This window comes from Telopea speciosissima, chromosome 11, assembly GCF_018873765.1.
Source record: "Telopea speciosissima isolate NSW1024214 ecotype Mountain lineage chromosome 11, Tspe_v1, whole genome shotgun sequence".
Taxonomy (NCBI): Eukaryota; Viridiplantae; Streptophyta; class Magnoliopsida; order Proteales; family Proteaceae; genus Telopea; species Telopea speciosissima.
The window spans coordinates 1,006,205-1,026,741 of NC_057926.1; the positions used below are offsets into that span (position 1 = coordinate 1,006,205).

Genomic DNA, 20,537 nt, shown 5'->3' on the forward strand with positions numbered 1-20,537 from the left:
TCTGGGTGCAGCTTGCACCCCGTGCGCTCCCAGGCAAAGAACATTGCCCCTTAATGTTATTTTATTCTTTTCATAAAAGAACAGGTTGTGACAGAAGGTAATGTCACAGCGCCTGGTGAAATGTATCACAGATAAAAAAAAGAAAAAAAAGAAAATGAAAAAGAAAAGAGAATGTGCAAGGGAACATGGCGCTACAATTTACGATAGCTGCAAGCGTTTCGCATTTTCGTTGGCACAATACTACAGTAGGCCGAAACAGAAATTCAAAAGAAGCAGGGAATTTTAGAACTCCAAAACATGGCTACGAAGCTGCTGCTTCTGCCTTACGTGTTATCTGCCTTCCGAGCCCCTCTCCTTTGTCGCGCTCTCCCTTGTTTTCGAGTCAGACCCTTTGTTTCTTCAAGTGCGTTCCGATGTCTCCAAGGCGTATGCGGTAATAAACTCGAAATTCGCGGCGTGTCCATTGATGGGAACAGATTTCAGACGGTCAAGGGACGTAACTTTTGCGTTCGAGCAACGGAGGTTAATGATTCCGGCTCAATCGACTCCTCCATGATGCAGTCCATGGAGAAGAAGGTTTGTCTCCGAACTTAAAACCCTACTGTATTACGTCGATTGAATTGCTTGATCTATGTTTGGTCGTGACCCATAGGATTCTACTCAAAAAAAAAAAAAAAGTGACCCATATGATTTTGCACTTTGAATCGATTTCATAAATTGTCTGCGTTTGAAACTTTCGCGAGAACATGAGATTTGATTGTTGGATTTGTATTCCTTTCCGATAACCTAGAGCTCTACGTGTCCCTCTTTTGGCGGATTCCCTTTGGACGGTGAATCGGTCATACAAGGCTTAGTAGTGGTTGTTATACTAGTTCCTTGAGACGTAGTTATACTGGTTTGGACTTTGGCTATAGTTTGTAGCTAAGATTTTTAAGTGTGTTTACGATGGGTGGTATTTGGTCAACATTTTGTTTTCCTCTTCATTTTTTTAGTGTATGGGATCAGTATGTCAGTGCATCTGCTTGCTTGGTTTGAAATCATGTCAATGTTAATACTATGGAACCCGTCATAACATCTAACCCTATTGAACCTAGATAGCCAACCTTGCATACACTCAGGCTAATTATTATCCAATAATGATTGTGTGACTAACTCAAAAGAACTACTCTATATGATAATTAATTTTGACATCACATGAATTCCTTGCATTGAATTTGAAAAATATGATAGAGTAAAGGAATATATTTGATTTGTTTAGTTACCATATTTTGTTACATTTATGTTAGTTGCATAATCATAAATATAATTGGCGTAGGACAAGTTTGAGAACTCTAATACAAGTCCAAGGATTGAGAGAATTCGGCTTTGTGAAGGTCTACTAACACAAAATTCACAACATACATGTAGAAAATCTGGTCAAACAACAGCCATAAATGCTGAAAATCTCCAAATACAAGTGCAGAGAATTCATGGAAAACTTTAATAAAGGATACATGATTACTTTCTTAGCTGTCCTGCCAGTCAGAGTGCTGTGATCAAGTGCTAAGTCGCTACGAAACTCCGAAGAATGTGTCCTTAGTGCCTCCTTGCTATTAATTGATGAATTACATAGTGTCTAGGTCTGTAATTTAAGCCAAAAGTGGAAAAAACTGGGACTGGTATAAAAATTTGTGTAAGTCAAGTGTAGTCCAGTAGGGAAAATTGAATTTCTTGAAGTTTTTAAGTCAAAAGATAGTGAACAGGTCTGGCAGTCCACCACAAACCACAAACCACAAACCACAAACCACAAACCACAAACCACAAACCACAAACCAGTCCTATTCCAGGCCAGAGAGAGATAGATTGCATGCAGTATCTTCCATGTACCCTTTGGAAACCTCTTAGGTCGGATTCTCGGCATGATCATGTCTCCCTCATCAAATTTTTAATACTTGTGATGAACATCGGCACTGAACTAGTAATATTCATTACTTATGGCAATCTTTTTCCTTATTCCTACATGTACCTCATGGATATGACGTGCAAAGGACTCTGCAGGTTTGGAGAGCCTGGCTTCTAATTGCAAGGGAATGAGGTCTATAAGTTTCTTGGGTTGATAATTTAAGACTATGTCAAATGGACTGCAACTAGTAGACCTATTGACTAAACTATTTTAAGAAAACTCTATCATAGCTAAGGTCAAATCCCAACTTGAGACATGATTACTCACTAGACAACACAACAAATCCCCAAGATTGGGGTTGACCATCTCGGTCTGGTCATCTTTTTTGGGATGAAAAGCAGATGAAAACTGTAGCTTTGTTCTTAACATTTTCCAAAGTGTTTTCCATAAGTAGCTCACAGACTGAATGTCCTTATCAGACACCAAACCGTGTAGCCTAACAACTTCTCTAAGGAATAGCTTGGCCGTACGTAAAGCATCAAATATCTTGGAACATGGTATGAAGTGAGCCATCTTAGAAAAATTGATGCAGATGCATTACCTTGGACCGACCCAAACCCATTTGGGTATCCAAACAGAGATGAACTACGTCTAGTAGGATTTTAAGAAGTTTATTTGGGAAAATATTATGTAATCTTTTATTTTGGGTAGGATACATAGGACGGTAGCTTTTAGTTTTCTAGTTGGATATGTTTCTATTTCTGTTTTAGGCTACGTATAGGTTTTCTTTTCCTATTTATATGTATGCTGGTGCCGAAAAAAGAATCATAGATTTGAGAACAGAATGAATTAAGTTTGGTTGAAGCCTGTGTGGCATGGTGTGCATGTGCGAGCTTCTTCTCCCCCTCTCCCTTCTTCTTATGCGTTTTTCTCTCCCCTGCAACTCTGATATCTTCCCAAGTTTCCCCTCTTCTCCTAACCAGCCCTCCACCAATTTGGTATCAGAGCTGAAGGATCCATCTCCTTCCCCCCATCAACCTCTCTCGTTCCCTTCCCTATCAATCTCCCTCATCTCGTTCTTCTTCTTCTCAAAACTCTTTCCTGTTACTGGTATACTGTAACAACAGTAAACCTTCCTTCTCCCATCCCTTTGATCCCACTCAGTTTAAAAAAAAACGTCTCTGTTACAAAACAGAGATATCAAATCAAAACCCCAACCCATTTCCTTCCTGCAGCAACTCCAACTGAAATCCACAGCAAACCCCAGCCCCATCCTGCAATTACCACATAACTCTCTTCCCTTATATTCCCACGGAGTCAACCCAAATCCCTCCCCAAACCAGAACCACTTTGATTTCCACTGCAAATCACCCCATCCCTTCGACTAAAAAAATAAAAAATAAAAACCCACTGTCGATTACTAGCAACAACTCTCCCCACCGCCTACTTCCATCTCCCCCTTGTGAATCGATCGACCCCTTCCCCCCGCTTTCGGTTCTGCCAGCAGCAACCAGAACCCAAAAAAAAAAAAAAAAAAAAAAAAAATAAATTTTACATACCTGGTTGATGCTCCCGCTGCGAGTCATATTCCTTCCATTGAAGTCGCAGTCTGACTCCAACTCTTTGTTAGGATCCCACCATTTTCTCCGCAAGAGTTTTAGATATGGTATCCCTTCCCACGATTTCCCTTTTATCTATTGCTTTCTTTATTTTATTTTTTCCCCTTGTTTTCCCAACTTACCCCTCCCATGTAGCGTATCACTCTTGCTTAAGTTCCAAACTTTTATCCTCTTTAAACTCTTATTTTATTGTTCTTCCAATTATACCCCCCTCTCACGGTTCCTTTGTGTTTTTCGATTTTTTTTAAAAGTTTTCTATAATACCCCTGTCATTCTCTCTTATCACTCCTTTAATTTTATTTGGTTCCAAGTAGATACCTAGTCTTTCATTTTGTTACCCATTATGTCCTTTTTCTAGTCTGCTTAGTAATCTTTAAGATTCCTCTTAATCGCCATGGATTCCTTTGTGTTCAAGTATAGAGTGAGATTGCCCAACAGAAAGCTTGCTGCTTTGTTTATTGATGCAAGGCAAAGTGACAATTTTGTCTCACGATCTGTGGTCGAGATGCTCTCAAAGACCGACTAGATCATTATTCACTCTGAGGATCATGTATTCGTCGAATTCTTTGTTTCTCAATATTGTGATGGAGTTCATTGTGAAGTGTTTGATTCTCCTCAACACATTATTAAGTTGGATCGAGAATGGTTGGAAGAACGAAAAGGCATCGTTGATCATGATGGAAACTTGTGCACCCTACAACCTTTTCACGTGCGCCAGGCATTTATTTTTCATGGGTTAGTTGATGAAGTTTGCTCAAAGCCACAAGAGACAACACAGGTTATGCAGCCTCAACTAGAACAACAAATAGTGGCAATTACAGACGAGAAGATCGTAGAACAGGTTAAGATGGAATCCAGTGCAGTGAAAGCCATTTCCCCATCATGAGTTCGTTCTTCCCCATGATTTCCCTGACATGGATGCAACCCTAAAGCTTCATATTTTGGATTTTCTTAAAGTTGCAGACATGGAGCCGATAGCCCCCACTCGTGAGCTTTTAATTCTTCCATTCTACAAAACTCGTGGACAAGTTTTTCTTAACACGGGCGGAATTAATGCGGGGTATCTAGACGGAGAAGAACCGGGTCCTGTTTGAGTCTTTTATCTAGTAGGATTTTAGGAAGTTTATTGGGGAAGTGTTATGTAATCTTTTATTTTGTGTAGGATACATAGGACAGTAACATGATAGTTTCCTAGTTGGATACGTTTCTATTTCTGTTTTAGAATACGTATAGGTTTTCTTTTCCTATTTATATGTATGCTGGTACGGATCAAAGAATCATACATTTGAGAATGGAATGAGTTAAGTTTGGTTGAAGCCTACGTGGCTTGGTGTGCGTGTGCGAGCTTCTTCTCCCCCTCTCCCTTCTTCTTATGCGTTCTTCTCTTCCCTGTAACTTTGATTTCTTCCTAGGTTTCCCCTCTTCTCCTAACTGGCCCTCTACCAAAAACGGTTCACAACAACGAAAATATAGTCATGTCCTTTAACTGACCTAGGAATACCCAAGATGAAATCCATACTTGAGTCTAGCCACGGTACATGTGTATAGGCCAAAAGAATTTTCCTTCCACCATGGCAATCGTCTTGTTTCTACCAAAGGGCCCTAATGCACCTCCGGCATGCAACTCTTGTACGACAAACTCTCCGATGGATGTACTCGGAAGGCATAATCATAGTTGTCAAGGCGGCAAGGCGACCTAAGGCGGTGGAGGGGTGCCTAAGCGCTTAGGTGACAAGGCATCCGCCTAGGCGCCCAAGTGTTATTTTTTATTTCACATCTTTTCTAACATTATTTAGTATGCTACAATATGTACCTTATATCATCAAAAATCAACATTAAGCCGCATCAAGCCATAAAAAATCAATATTAAGCAGCATCAAGTCATCAAAAATCAACATTAAGTAATCAGAAATCAATATTAAGCCACATAAAGTCATAAAAAATCAACATAGAACTAGAAGACAACAGAACTGAAGAAGCAAGCTATTGGAAGTTTGAAATAATCAAAACATTCATTTGGTTTATACTGTTCTTAGATAATATGATATTATCAATAAGTAATTAAACGGCTCTCGATTTAGAAAAATGTTATTGTTTAAGAAGTTTGACTGATCAAATGATTTTATTTTTACATGAGACTTTTTGTATTAGGTAGAACACAAAACCAGCTTTCCCACAAATCCTAGATTGCTTAAATCTGATTTATATTGAAGGAGTTATGTTTCGGTCAAACCTTATTTGGTGTGCACGAAAGCTGTCAAAATCGCTCTGAATGAAAATACTTTTTTAAATCTCAAAGCAAATGAATATTTTACGCACTTTGAGTTTTTAGCAATGTTTTACCATATTAAGATTTATGGAATTTTTAGATTTGAGAAAAAACTCAGCATTAGAAAGTTGAGAATTTCACCTAGAGCCAAAAATTTAGTTTTTGTTCTTGAACTGGGGGGTTTGACTTTTTATCCTTTTGGAATTGATTTTTTTAACTATTTTTATTGGATTCAAATGGGGGGTATTTGCTTATTTATGAATAATAGCTTGAGTAAATGAAATACAAATATATTTTATTTACTTAAATGATATTTGGCATAAATAAGTGCCAGGACCTGGTCTGATACCAATTAAACTGGTACAAGGCGCCCTACACTATGGCGGCAGTCGCCTAGGCCCCTATAGATCCGCCTGGACGCCTTGACAACTATGGGCATAACTTGCTGCTTTGAAATAAGAAGCCATCTTCTTGGAGGGTATATTCTTTACTCATCCCTCGGTGTCCCTTACTTAAAGATGCATTAATGTCCCCAAAGTCTTGGCGTGATGCATAGTTGCTTTTAATTCTCTTGAATCCGATTGTCGTCGCACTCATAGGGTGCAAAAGGGCGGACATGCAACTTAAGGTGTTGGCGGGTTATTTTTTACACTTGCTTTGTGTTTCAATACAAATTGTTCTTCTTGCAGAATTTCAACCCATTTTGCATGTTGGGTTGAGCTTCTTTTGTGGGTTCAAATACCACAAGGCTTGATGATCGGAATAGAGAACAAACTCATGTGAAAGTAAGAAATAGCTCCAATACCTCAAAGCCTTACTACCGAGTAGAACTCTTTATCATAGCTCGAGTATCATCCTTGGCCTCATTTAATTTTTCACTAGAAAGCAACGGGATGTCCCTCCTGACTTAGGACACTATCTATTCCTACTCTAGATGCACCATACGTCACTTCAAAGACTTTAGAGAAGTCTGGAAGGTGTAACACAGGAGCTTCAGTCATTTGCTTCTTGATTTCTTGAAAGGCTTTAGCAACAACCTTTGTCGAATTGAACTCTCCTTCAAACGTGGCTAAACCGTGAAAACTACGTACCTCGTGAACACTCGTTGTTTAGGTTACTTAAAAATCATTTTGACCTTCTCAGGGTCAGCAGACACTCCCATAAAAGACACAACAAACACAAGGAAGACCATTTGGGGACTCAGAAAGGTGCATTTTTTCAAATTCACAATCAACTTCTCTTGTCAGAGAACAGTGAAACTTGCCTCAGATAAGAAAGATGATCATTCATGGTTCTATTGTAAATGAGAATGTCATCGAAATGGACGACCAAACCTTCCGACGAAAGGCCTTAGCACATGAGTCATCACTCTCATGAATGGGTGGCGGTTACATTCGTAAGGCCAAATGGCATGACTAGCCACTCATACAAACCGTCCTTTGTTTTGAAGGCGGTTTTCCGCTTTTCCCCCGATTGGATGCTGATCTGGTGATATCCACTTCTTGACTGTCTACACTCATGTGCCAACTGCCATCTTTCTGTGGAGTTAGCAATGCTGACACTATGCATGGGCTTAGACTTTCCCTTGATAATCCTTTTTCTCAAAAGTTCATCAACTTGTCTTTTCAAGTTAGGGTGTTCTGTTAGATTTATTTAGTATTTGGAAGAATGGGAAGAGATGATCCCGGATCAAGGTCAATCCCATGTTGAATAGCCCTCATGGGAGGAAGTTCATTTGATAAGTTCTCGGGGACAATATCACTAAAATCAGAGAGTATAGGGGAACAACCTCTCTCAGGATCTCTAATGCTACATCTAGGGAGTGTTCTTTCACTTCTTTTGAAACCAGGACATAAACAACTTCAAGTGTTTTGCATTCTCTTTCAAACTGCTGTCTATTAAGGAAGTATAGTTGCTTCTTTGCTCAATTTAGAAGGAGTCACTGTCTCACCACACTTTCAACTCTCGAGGTTGGAAAGGATTGAGTTTGATTTTCTTCCCTTCGTAGATAAACATACAAGTTTTCATCAACCAAAATGTGTTGCAACAACAACAACTCAGCCTTACCCCAACTAAATGGGGTTGACTACATGGATCCTTTCAAAAACAAAGTAGGGAAAACTGAGGTCCTCACAAAAGGAAAAGAAAATAAGAGGAATGAAGAATAAAAATGAAGAAAAGAGACAAGAGAAGTGAGAAATGGAGAATGAAAGGAAGTGATGCAGATTTATCACCAAATTGGGCTTCTTTTATTAGGAATAAGTCTAGGGTTGGGATATATATATGTTGGGCCTTTGATCCCAAGGGTTTTCCATGTAATAGGTCACTTTAATGAGCCTAAACTAGGGGTATATAGGTTGCATACGTGATTAGCCCAATGCTTAGTTAATTTTTGTGTTTTTTAATTGAACCGGTTCAAATTGGTTGCATCCAATTGGTTCAATTTAAGTGATCATGTGACTTGGTTAAGTGGTCATGTGACAACTTAAGTGGTCATGCGATGTAAGTTGGGCTGGATTAGGACTCTATAAGTCCAGCCATATTTTGAGTCTATTTCCTTTAGTATTCTAGTTTCCTAGTCAGTTTAAGTTACCTAATAGGCTAGGGATAGGGTTAGGCCATTCCTTTTTAGTGTCTAAGTCTATTTTTGAGTCTTCTATATAAGTTTGTAAGGGAGGCCAGCATTGAATACGAATTTGATTAATGAAAAACTTTTGTTTGCTGCCATTGCTGCTGCCCTGCTCTGTTGAGTGTTGCTCCTTGTGGATCTCAAGGTGGAAAAGGACTGGTGGAATCCGGTTGACTCCTTACGCCGTGACGGCTGGGAGGATCTTCTTCAATTCGAAGGTGGTTCTATCCTTCACATCTGTTCAAGTTGCTGCCAGTGGAATCTTCAGTAAGTTTGACATCCAATTTCTTCTTCTAACCCTCTAATCCTTTCCCCCAATCGATCCCCTTTATTTTTGGTTTGAATCCCACAAACCCTAACTCCATTAAACCTGCAACTCCTACCTTAACTAGGACTCCCTCATAACTTCAGATCTGTCCATCAGTTTCAAACCAAACTTCGAGCATACAACCCCCACACCTCTCCCTACACTCGACCTTAAACCCAGCCCTCAATCTCCAACACAACCTCTCCATTCCTTCACTCCATTAAAGCCCAAAACCTGCAACACAATTCTGTCCAGAATTGCAGAATTTTAAAACCTTCCGAAATCCAATTATTTTTATCCCATAATAACCCCCTAGACCTGCATATTAAAGTCATATAAGACCCATTCCCAAATTCCCATCCTAAACCCTAGAATTAACCTAAAACCTAGTGCTGTCCATTCGAACCAGTAACCTCTTTTGCTATTGATCCTGTTGTCTGGCTCCTAGTAGGTCTCCTACCTATGTAGGACTACATTATTTTGGTATCAGAGCTATGGCGGAGGGAAGCTCTAAGCAAGCCTCGAAAGACCCACCTCCCTTTGTTTTCAAGACCCGAGTTCGTCTACCCAATGGGAGCACAGCCCCATATTAGTTGTTGATGAGAGGTGACGTAACAACATTATTGCACAATTTGTGGTGGATATGTTGTCCCAATCAGGAGAGATTTGCATCATGCCTACAGGTAAAGTCTTTGTTGAATTTGAGAGTTCCTTATACTCTGACGGTGCTTGGTGTCAACCGGTACCATTTCCAAAGAGCTTTATTGCAGTAGGTTGTGATTGGTTGGACGAGCGACAAGGTTGGATTGAACCTGAAAACAACTCGTGTGTCCTACCTGATTGACACCGTCTATACCATTGTTTTACTCTAAAAGGGTTACAACCAAAGGTGACCACATCGACTGTACAACCACAGGGACTGCCAAACATGTCAACTCAAATGCAAGTGGCATCGACTGTGTTTGAAGTTTCACCAATGGCGGATGCACCAACAGAAGATTCTACTAAGGCAGTTTGTGTTGAAGAGATTCAAGAATCTATATCTGAAGAAACTCAAATAGACCAAGCGGCACCAGTAGTTAAGATCATGGTTGAGAAGCTCAGCCATCAAATTGATGTGGAGGTCCAAAACACAATGGTAGAAGAAACTACTGAAGAGGTCTACACTGAAGAGAGCAAAGTATACAAGGCTGAGGACATGGAAGATGAAGTGGTGGTTGAGAACACTCCACAAGAAATCATCAACATTCAAGATGCTGTTCTTTAAGAGGTACAACTTGTGCCTCAAGTCCTAGGTGAGAAGGTTACCACTGCTGAAGACTCTATGAATACGACATACACAGTTGATATTGATTCAGAGGTCGAACACATAGAGTTTGTTATGCCACCATGGTTCTTCGAAGAGAAAGCTCCACGCCTTGAAGATTTTATTCCTAATGTCTCTGCCTCACTAGAATTTTGTTTGGGAATGATTAAAGCTGCTACTCACAAGTTGTTTCCCCCTCATCACTGCAAAATTCGAGGACAAATTTTTTCAAGCTGGGGAGAGTTGATGCAGATTTATCACCAAATTGGGCTACTTTTATTAGGAATAAGTCTAGGGTTGGGATATATATATGTTGGGCCTTTGATCCCAAGGGTTTTCCATGTAATAGGCCACTTTAATGAGCCTAAACTAGGGGTATATAGGTTGCATACGTGATTAGCCCAATACTAAGTTTATTTTTATGTTTTTTAATTGAACCGGTTCAAATTGGTTGCATCCAATTGGTTCAATTTAGGTGATCATGTGACTTGGTTAAGTGGTCATGTGACAACTTAAGTGGTCATATGATGTAAGTTGGGCTGGATTAGGACTCTATAAGTCCAGCCATGTTTTGAGTCTATTTCCTTTAGTATTCTAGTTTCCTAGTCAGTTTAAGTTACCTAATAGGTTAGGGATAGGGTTAGGCCATTCCTTTTTAGTGTCTAAGTCTATTTTTGAGTCTTCTATATAAGTTTGTAAGGGAGGCCAGCATTGAATACGAATTTGATTAATGAAAAGCTTTTGTTTGCTGCCATTGCTGCTGCCCTGCTCTGTTGAGTGTTGCTCCTGGTGAGTATGCATCCTTGTGGATCTCAAGGTGGAAAGGGATTAATGGAATCCGGTTGACTCCTTATGCAGTGACGGCTGGGAGGATCTTTTTCAATTCGAAGGTGGTTCTATCCTTCACATCTGTTCAAGTTGCTGTCAGTGGAATCTCCAGTAAGTTTGACACCCAATTTCTTCTTCTAACCCTCTAATCCTTTCCCCCATTCGTTCCCCTTTATTTTTGGTTTGAATCCCACAAACCCTAACTCCATTAAACCGGCAACTCCTACCTTAACTAGGACTCCCTCATAACTTCAGATCTGCCCATCAGTTTCAAACCAAACTTCGAGCATACAACCCCCACACCTCTCCCTACACTCGACCTTAAACCCAGCCCTCAATCTCCAACACAACCTCTCCATTCCTTCACTCCATTAAAGCCTAAAACCTGCAACACAATTCTGTCCAGAATTGCAGAATTTTAAAACCTTCCAAAATCCAATTATTTTTATCCCATAATAACCCCCTAAACCTGCATATTAAAGTCATATAAGACCCATTCCCAAATTCCCATCCTAAACCCAAGAATTAACCTAAAACCTAGTGCTGTCCGTTTGAACCAGTAACCCCTTTTGCTATTGATCCTGTTGTCTGGCTCCTAGTAGGTCTCCTACCTATCTAGGACTACATTAGTAAGAGGAAAGAGGATAGCCCAGGAAATCAGGAAAATCTCAGCTACATGGTGTCGACAACGTGGATCCTTGCCCTCCAATAGGCTCTGAGGTAATACTTGGCACAAGGCCCAAACTATGCATGCCATTCTTCACAACCTCTCATATGGTCATTTTAGGCTTGCCCTTAGCTCTTTTAGCTCCTTCAATCGGGATCGATCACTCCTCATTACTGGGGCGTCACTAGCCCTCCGTTGAACATGGCCATACCACCTCAGACGACATTCTCGGAGCTTGTCCCTGATCGGGGCAACTCCCACAACAGCTCTAATACGTTTGTTCATCACTTTATCCTTCCTAGTTTTGCCGCACATCCATCTAAACATCCTCATCTCTGCAACACATAGCTTTGCTATATGACACTTCTTAACTGCCCAATATTCTGCCCTATACATCTTAGCTGGTCGGACAAAATGTGTCACATCAAGGTCAAATAAATAAGGCTTTCCCAATAGGATGTGTGCCACATCCATGAGTAGTATGTCACACCAAACGATGTCCATATACTTAACAAATTGTAAGGGAACTAAACAACGCTGATTAAATGGAATGGTGGTATGATCTACCCAAGTAACTTTGTATGGATTTGGACGAGGCTTGGGCTTAAGGCCCAATCGTGAAATGGTGGCCTGAGAAACCACATTCATAGAGCTGGCACTGTCTATAATTACCTTACAATTCTTATCTCCACACTTAGTGTAAGTATGGAAGATAATGGTTCTTCACTAGTCATCCTCGGATTTTGGTTTTGTGAACATAAACCTCACAATTTTCAGTTGGGGTGTCACTCATAGTTATCAAGGCATCGTCTAGGCATCACCTAGGTGATGCCTTGATCGCATAGGCAGTTGCCTTGGACGCCTTGGTCGTTTTGTTGGTTCGCCTTGTTTCCAAGCCCTACCAACGCCTTGGGTCGCCTAGACGCCATGACAACTATGGTGTCACTTCTCCAGGTTCTTGGACTTCTTCATCAATAGCCCCTTCTTCAGGCACATGTACGCACTCAACCTCAACATGTTTTGACTCTCCTTCACTTTCCTCGGCCCTGGTGTAAGGGTTACAGGTTGGGCATTGATAGGATAATGCCCAGTGCCATTGCAGTGATAACACACAACTTTGTTGCTGCCCTTAGAACTCTCTATAGTAGATCATTTCCCTTTGAATCTTTAGGTGTGAACTGGGAAGTACTGCTTCCTCTATGTGTAATAGATTCAGATTTAGATATCTGATCACCATCGGAGAATATTCTTGAGGAAAACTCTGCTGATTGGGATCTGTATTTCCTCGTGAATGGTTGTCTAACATACTGTTCTAATTCCAATGCCAATTGGAAGGCCTGCACAACTGAATCCATTGTGTGTGGAATTATCTCCTTTTTTATCTCAAGCTTAAGACCGGTACAAAATTGAGAAAGAGTCACTTTCGGATCTTCATTCGCATCACAGCAGAACATTAATTCCTCAAACTTACTCATATACTCAGCAATAGACATGCTGCCCTGCCAAAGAGTAATCATCTGGTCCAAAATCCGTTCTCTATAGGATATTGCCCAATATTTTATAGGTTCATGTCTCACCTTTGATTGAATGTGACGCTCCACACTCATCCAATACAACTTGGCTTCCCCCATGAGTTTCGTTTTGGCGAATCTTACGCTATGGACGTCAAACATATCATACCACTCAAAATATCCATGTTTGCAAGCCAATCCAAGAAGACTTTTGGATCAAGTCTTCCATCGTATGTGGGACCTTCAATCTTCACTTTTTGTGTTATGTCACCAGCCTTATCTGGTCATTGCATGCTAGGCATCCAATCTGACACCTCCCATTCGTCTTCGTCCTTGTCATAAAAGATGACATGGACCTCTTGGTCGGTAGGGAAACCTATGTCGTCTAAAGGGCTCTCTGCACACAAATTAACGCGTGGGTGGTGGACATTAGGGACTTCACGCTAAGTTCCATCCCATCTTTCCACATACTCTTGCTGAATGTCATTTTCCCTATCTCTACCATAGTTGTCAAGGCGTCCAGACGCCTTGTTGATGCCCCCTTGATTTTCAAAGCCTTGGGTCGCCTAGACGCTGTGACAACTATGATCTCTAGGATTATGCGGGAGCCTCAAGAGCTGTCACATGCATGTCTTGGGTCTCAAACTGGTTTTAGATCTCATCCATTCTGGCATTTATGCAAGTTAGCTGTTCAACCAAAATATCTAAATTCATTGTTCCTATTTGGGTACGCTGTTGGTACTGTGTTCCATTACGGATTGACAAACAACAATGGGAAAGTTTTATGAGGACACTAAGGGCTACAACCTAGAACCGTGCTCTGATACCAAATATGGTGCAGAACAGGCTTGGGAAATCAAATACAACTCCCAGGAGGCTAGGACTGAGAGAATTTGGGTTTGGAAGGTTTACTAACATAAAATTCAGAACATACATGCAGAAAATCAGGTCTAACAACAGCCATAAATGATGAAAATTTCCAAATACAATTGCAGAAAATTCATTCTGAGGATTCATGGAAGTTTAGTAAAGGATACGTAATATTTCAGTACATTCCCTTGCTGTCCCATGAATTGGAGTGCTGAGTCACTACCGAACTCCAAAGAATGTTTGTCAGTGTCTCCTTGCTGTTAATTGAAGAATCCCCGTTGTATTTGGGGCTCTAATTTAAGCCAAAAGTGGGAGAAACTAGGACTGGTATAAAAATTGGTGTAAATCAAGTTTAGGCTAGAGGGGAAAGTTGAATTTCCTGAGGTTTTTAATCCAAAAGATGATAAACAGGTCTGGGAATCCACATCAAACCACAAACCAGTCCTATTCTAGCTCAAAGTGAAGGAATAGGGTTGTTGTGGGGGGGGGGGGGGGGAGGGGGGAGAGGGTAGCCTATGAGAGAAGAATTAGGGAAGAGAAGGGGGGGCCTTGGCTTCACACCAACTTGGATTCACTCCAAGGTTTGCAGGGAATCATTCATGGAACAGAGAATGGGAGAAAATCTCAATAGTTCCAACATATTTTCATTCCTTTCGTCCCAGAATACAGTCTTTTAAAACCCAAAATTAAAAAAAAGAAAATTACTCCCTAAAAACTACTCCTCCAGCAATAACTACCTAATAACTACCTTCTCCAATAATAACTTCCTAATTACTACTACACTTTCCATTACAACATTAGTACATAATAGTTTGACGCCATATAAAATAAAATACAACGAACAAAACAAACTATACATAAGTAAGCAAACATATGTATCCAGACAAGTTAACAAGGGACATCTAACCACAATGAAGTGATCCGTGGCTGTGTATTTCTGCATCTCCCCTGATATGTCCTAAATCCCTGAGTGATGTCCTCATTAATAATATTTTCTGTTTTCTTTTTAAAATTAGTTTCACTTCCCTTCATTTCCCTTTACTTGAAACCGGATGGAGCCTCGGGAAATCCAGTTAATTTGATTTCTTGCAAGCTTATTTTCTTGAAAACTGTGTCCAGGGCCTTAGAAGTTATGCAAGTCTACTTTTGATTGTGTGATCTTAGGATGATATTGTAATAGTTCTGTCATACAGCACATGTATACATTTTGGAGGATTGCAAGTGGGTATTTACCCCATGGATCATGTGGTTACAGATGCGCGATGTCACATAGTTGTGTATGATAAAGGAAAAGAAACATTACAGGGTGCGACTTGCTATTTTAATTTGATGATTTGGATCTATATGTCTAATCATTTAGAGGATGGTCTGCAGTTGCCTTCAGCAGCTAAAACTGATGATAACATTTAATTTTCTTTGGTAATGCTGCATTTTGAGGTGTAGCTTTATTGATGTGATTTTCATTTTATCTACCCCTGGGTGGTTGGTAGAAACATTTAAAATAACTATACATGTCAACAGATCAAGGAGCAACTAAATGCGGATGCAGTCACCGTCAAGGATGCTTATGGAGATGGTCGGCATGTTAGGTGCGCATATATTTTCTGTTGTTGTATATAGTTTGAGATTGGATGAATGAGCTATGCATAATTCATCTTCTTGTGGTTTCTTTCCTAGTTTGCAAAGGAAGTTCCTGTTAATGGGAGTGATTACATAGTTGCATGGTGCATACTCTAGAATTTTCAAACCCAGATTACAAAATAAATTGCTAGGAAAAGGTGATGCAGTTACATAGAGTTTATTAGGGATATTTAAATTTAATTTTTTTTTTATTATGTTGAGGTTAGATACATTAGTAGAACTATAGTTTGAGTCAAGTTCCAAGTCTAATTTCAGTTTTAGAAACCAACTAGGAGTTCTTTTCTTTATTTTCCTTATGGGAGAAAGAATGCCACTCGGTCGTGCCAGACACGCCACCTCTGTGCCCTGGTACAGGGGCATGCAAAATGACCACCACACCCCTGGTCATTTCTGGGGTTCCAGGGGGTTGCGGCTGTCATTTCGCGTGCCCCTGTGGTGTAGTAGGTACACTGCCTTGGACTGACTCAAACCAATTTGGGTATCCATGTGAAGATGAACCGAGTCCAATTGGGTCTTTAGGTTCAGTAAGACATTTAATTTATTTATGAGGGTTTTTATTAATTGGGATTTTCTCTTGTAATCTTTTACTTTGAATGGGTTATCTATTAGCGGTAGTCCCTTCTATATTTTAATAGGTTAATTAAAGATAGATTTGATTTAGGATTTTATTTCAGTTATGAGTCTCAATTAAGAGTCTTTATGTTTAATTTCAGTTTTAGATTACAATTAGGAGTCTTTATTTTCTTTTTAAATCCAAGTTTGTGACTGTCGCTTTACTCAGATTTGAGAATTGAATGAAAATTGAGTTCGTCGGTTGCAGCCAAGAACCAGTGAGTGTGTGCCCCCTTCTCTCTCTCTCTCTCAAAATCTCTCTTCTCTCTCTTTACTTCTCCATCTTCATTATTATTCTTCTCTCTCCTCTTCACTTCCCAGCGATCATTCTCTACTCTTCTTTTGTTTTGTTCTTTAAATACCATACCTATACTGTTACTCTGTTTCTGGCGGTAGAATCAGACCCATATTGTTGGGTTGAACCCCTTTGTGTGTTGTCTTCTCCCACCTGAACCTTGATTCCCTGACATTTATCCCTGGAGTGATTCTGCAGTTGATCTTTGTTAGCAATATTTTATTATCTGTATGAATCAAAACCTGCAAACCAGGTTGTTCCAAAACCACCTTCGGATCTGATTTCAAGGGGTGAAAGTCCTCTCTTCACTTGCTCATTGGGTTGAACATTAGTTGCATTCAAGAAGTCTATCTATCATCTACCTCCCCCTTAAAATCCTAGGTCAAACCAAGTAGCACTGAAGGAGTGCTATCCTTCGAAAGCCTGCTGGTTTGTCTGCCTCTTGCTTGGCTGGAGGTTGAAGACAACCCCAAACCCAAATTGTGGGTTTTGTTTTTAAGGCCTTATTTCTTAGTTTCCAAAATTTCCCCTTCTTATTCCTTTAATCCACTTATTCAATATTTTACTTACCCTTCCAAGTTTGTCCCTAGATAATAAATAACAATCCCTAACATATCCCTTTCTCTCTACTTACCTTGTTAACCCTTGAAAATTCTGGTTAATTTACAAATGTGCCATTGCACCTTGGAATTGAGTTATCTATTATTTGAGTGGGCCCATAGGCGATCCGAATAGGGTTTTCAAACCCCGGATCTGCATCACCCTGTGTCAGGGCGCAGGGGCAGTGTGCGCTGCACGACCGGGTGGCGTTCTCTTTCCCTTTCCTTATATATGTAATCAGTAACTGTGACATGGGATGAATGTGATTTCTGAGTTTTTTTGGACTGCTTTTAAGCATATGTGATTGGTGAGTTCTGGCTTGGCTGATCATCTCCCTCTTTTTCTTGTCTTAATCCTCTGTTCTCCATATCAGGTGTGTCCTCTCTATATTCTTCCTCCCATATTCTTCTTTCTTCTTTCTCATCTTTTCTTTCCTTACTGTAGGTGGTACCTTTTCTTTACAGTTTCAGCTTGTCTTTTTTTTTTTTTTTTGGGTGAATAAAAATTTATTAGCAAAAGGTCCAGTGCGGGAGACTGAATTATCAAATGGTTCAGTTTTCCCAGGAAAAAACGGTTGGGTTTAGTGGTTTACGGAGCAGAATGCAATAGACTGTGGGGTTCGGAAGACGAAAAATCTGGAGGGGGTGGGGGAGGCAAAGGAATTGAATCCATGAAGGAGTTGATTCCGATGAGTTTCTGGGTCATGGACAATGGTGGGTGACAAATTGGGAAGGTTGAGGGAGGGAGGGAGGAACGTTTACAAATTGAGAACTTTTAGTTGAAGTGGGTTTAAACTGAGGAGCTGTCATGATTAATGGACTAGGAGACCTTTACAAAGAAGATGCCAAACACGATCCAGCGAAGATGACTGTAGGCTGGAAGGAAGGAGCAAAGCCAAGAAATAATATTACATACAATCCTGAAAATAATAAGAGCAGCAGCAGGGGAAAGGGGTAGGGTTTATTCATTTTCAGGGTTCCTCTAACCTCTTTATCATATTCAGAATTAATTGGGCGACAGGGATGGGGTTCTGTAGTTCTCCATTCTCATTTTTGTCAAAACGTGAGACTAGCACGGTTTCAAGAATCAGGAATCTGATCGGTGAATTAGGCTTGGATCGGCCGTGCTGATCGATTCTATACGGCTGATTCATGCCAAGACACCCTTGAGTTGTTGTGTTTTCAGAGGGTCGAGTCTGGTCAATTCCAATCCGATTCGGATCTGAAATGGGAAGGATTGATTCGATCCCATGTTTTGAAACACTGCGTGAGAGCTTCCAATCTCTACCCCTCATGGTTAGAGGAAGCGGATTCCAGCCTGTTCGTACTGAATTTTTGGGGTTCAACACAGTTTTAGGAATCAATATTGGTATGTCTGACTCGTACCGATTAACCGAAGATGACACGGCTTTAATTATTGATCTTTTCCTCCGAGAGCATATGGTTTTCCTCCTTTTCCTTATCCTGAATGATAGCCTGTTTTACAATCACTTCTTCCTCATAAAGTTACATTCTCCTCTTTGTTCCGGGCGTTACGCATGGCTTTTAGAAACTTCAGCTTAATTTCTCCTGTCAAACTGGAAGGAACTCCACCACTTTCTAGCCATCTCTACAGTTTAGGGGACTCACGTCATTAAATAAGGAGAGTCGAGAGAGCCTGTGAGGGGTGTGCACATTGCGGTTGCATGCCAGCCTTTTCCCCTAAAAATAAAAAGAGAAATATGGGCTTGCTAACCATGGGCAAAGCTAGGGTTTGACCATCAAACCACTTAGAAAAGAACCATTCTCTTAACTATAACCAGAAACCTGTAATTTTTCTTTTGTTCCAAGGGAGCAGAACTCTGTTGCTGACTCCCTTGCCCGGAAAGCCCTGTCTTTGACGTGCGAGACAGTTTGGCCGCTTTCCATTCCTTGGATTCTAGAGTTATGAAACTGATTCTTTGGCCTCGCCACGTCCCTATCAATAAAATTTTCTTCAAAAAAAAAAAAAATAAAAAAAAATAAAAATTTCCAGAAACCATGCCATTCTACCCAGAATATGCTGTGATCACAAGGCTTTTTATAGATGATAACCAAATCTCTAATTCCCCGCACGAGTTTGACCTTTTTTGACTTTCAAAAGACTTCCTAATGTGACTCTAATTACAATTTTAGCAACTGCAATGAGACAATTAGTGCTAAACCTCTTTCTTTAACAAGCAAAATACTATTTTTAGAAATAAACCCAAAATAAGACTCCTTATCTAATTAGACTTTCTAAAATAGTAAGCCCATCATAAATTGATACTATATTAGAAAGTTGGTAATGACTTCCCAAATGTAACTTGGAAAGGCAAGGTCTTGGTCATTGGATGGGTAACTCAACAAGCTATCAAATGCAACAAAATTACTCAAAACAAAGAAGTTTTGTTCATCCAAAATTTATCCCTTAGTGACAGAAACAAGCAATATCTTGTAATATAATGCTCTGGGAAACCATTACAGATCCAGTGGTTTATCAAACCATATAAATACTTCTCTAGGCACCATCAACCAGCAGGCCAGAAAAGTCTGGTGTTGGATTCAGTTTCAACAACATTGCACAATTCCTCTTTCTTACCTAGTGTCTGCTGAAATCACTCGTATAAACCACCCTTTCCCATGTCACAATTCTCACATAAATCATTCATCTCTGTGACATGCTTCATGCGGTATTATTGATCAAGAATTTCATGATAGTGATCAAGTAGAAATTCTTGTTGCTATTCTAGATTTATTTTTGATCATGGCATCAATTGCATGCTTGCATGTTAAGAAGCTGGTTTACTTAGTCGTGTAAAGCTTTTTTTGTTTTTTTCTTCCTATTTTTGAGTTCCTCTGCTGTTGCAGCATTGACGTTATATCCTCGGCCTTTGAGGGAGAATCTGCTGTGAACAGGCAGAGGATGGTCTACAAAGCAATATGGGAAGAACTGCAGACAACCGTGCATGCAGTTGATCAGATGACCACCAAAACCCCAAGTGAAGCCACAGAGAGCAGATAAATACATCCAAGTGAATTGCTATACCAAATCTCATGCCTCCTTATGGTCCTCTCTTGTGAGAAGCTCAACTAATCTTGATTATCATTACCCTATTTTTCTTCTACTATGTTCTTTTACCTGAATGGTTTTCATATTATCAGATCTATAAAAGAGGACATTAATTGCAGTTAGTTCACCATTGAATTGTGTTGCTTTCTGGTGATAGAATATTGTTAACAAAACAAGCTCAAGGGAAACTTTTACCCACTTCAATTGCCATCCCACCTTTCTTGAGAATCCACTTAAACTTATGCCCTTGCTGTTTGGTGTCTTTTAGTAAACTCATACCCATTCTACATCAAAAGGAAATAATAGGTTACATCCAAAGAGGTGCTCTAGACCCGAAGTCCAAGAAATGTAACATGTAAAATGGTCTATCCAGAATAATCAAGAACAGTTGTCAGCTTTTGGACCCAGGGATTGATGGTCCAACCATCTAGT

General features: G+C 40.1%; 1 protein-coding gene across 2 annotated transcripts; it reads left to right on the forward strand.

Moving 5' to 3' along the window:
- The first annotated feature begins 209 nt into the window (after positions 1-209).
- On the forward strand, positions 210-20,309 carry LOC122645920 (protein BOLA4, chloroplastic/mitochondrial). 2 transcript variants are annotated; one of them, XM_043839328.1, is made up of 4 exons: positions 210-236; positions 285-576; positions 15,410-15,477; positions 19,904-20,309. In XM_043839328.1, the coding sequence occupies exons 2-4, from the start codon at positions 298-300 to the stop codon at positions 20,055-20,057; spliced, it is 501 nt and encodes a 166-aa protein (XP_043695263.1). In that variant the 5' UTR covers positions 210-236; positions 285-297; the 3' UTR covers positions 20,058-20,309. The 2 variants fall into 2 exon arrangements, with proteins under 2 accessions (XP_043695263.1, XP_043695262.1); XM_043839327.1 differs by lacking the exon at positions 210-236 and having other exon boundaries at positions 256-576.
- Positions 20,310-20,537: the final 228 nt, after the last annotated feature.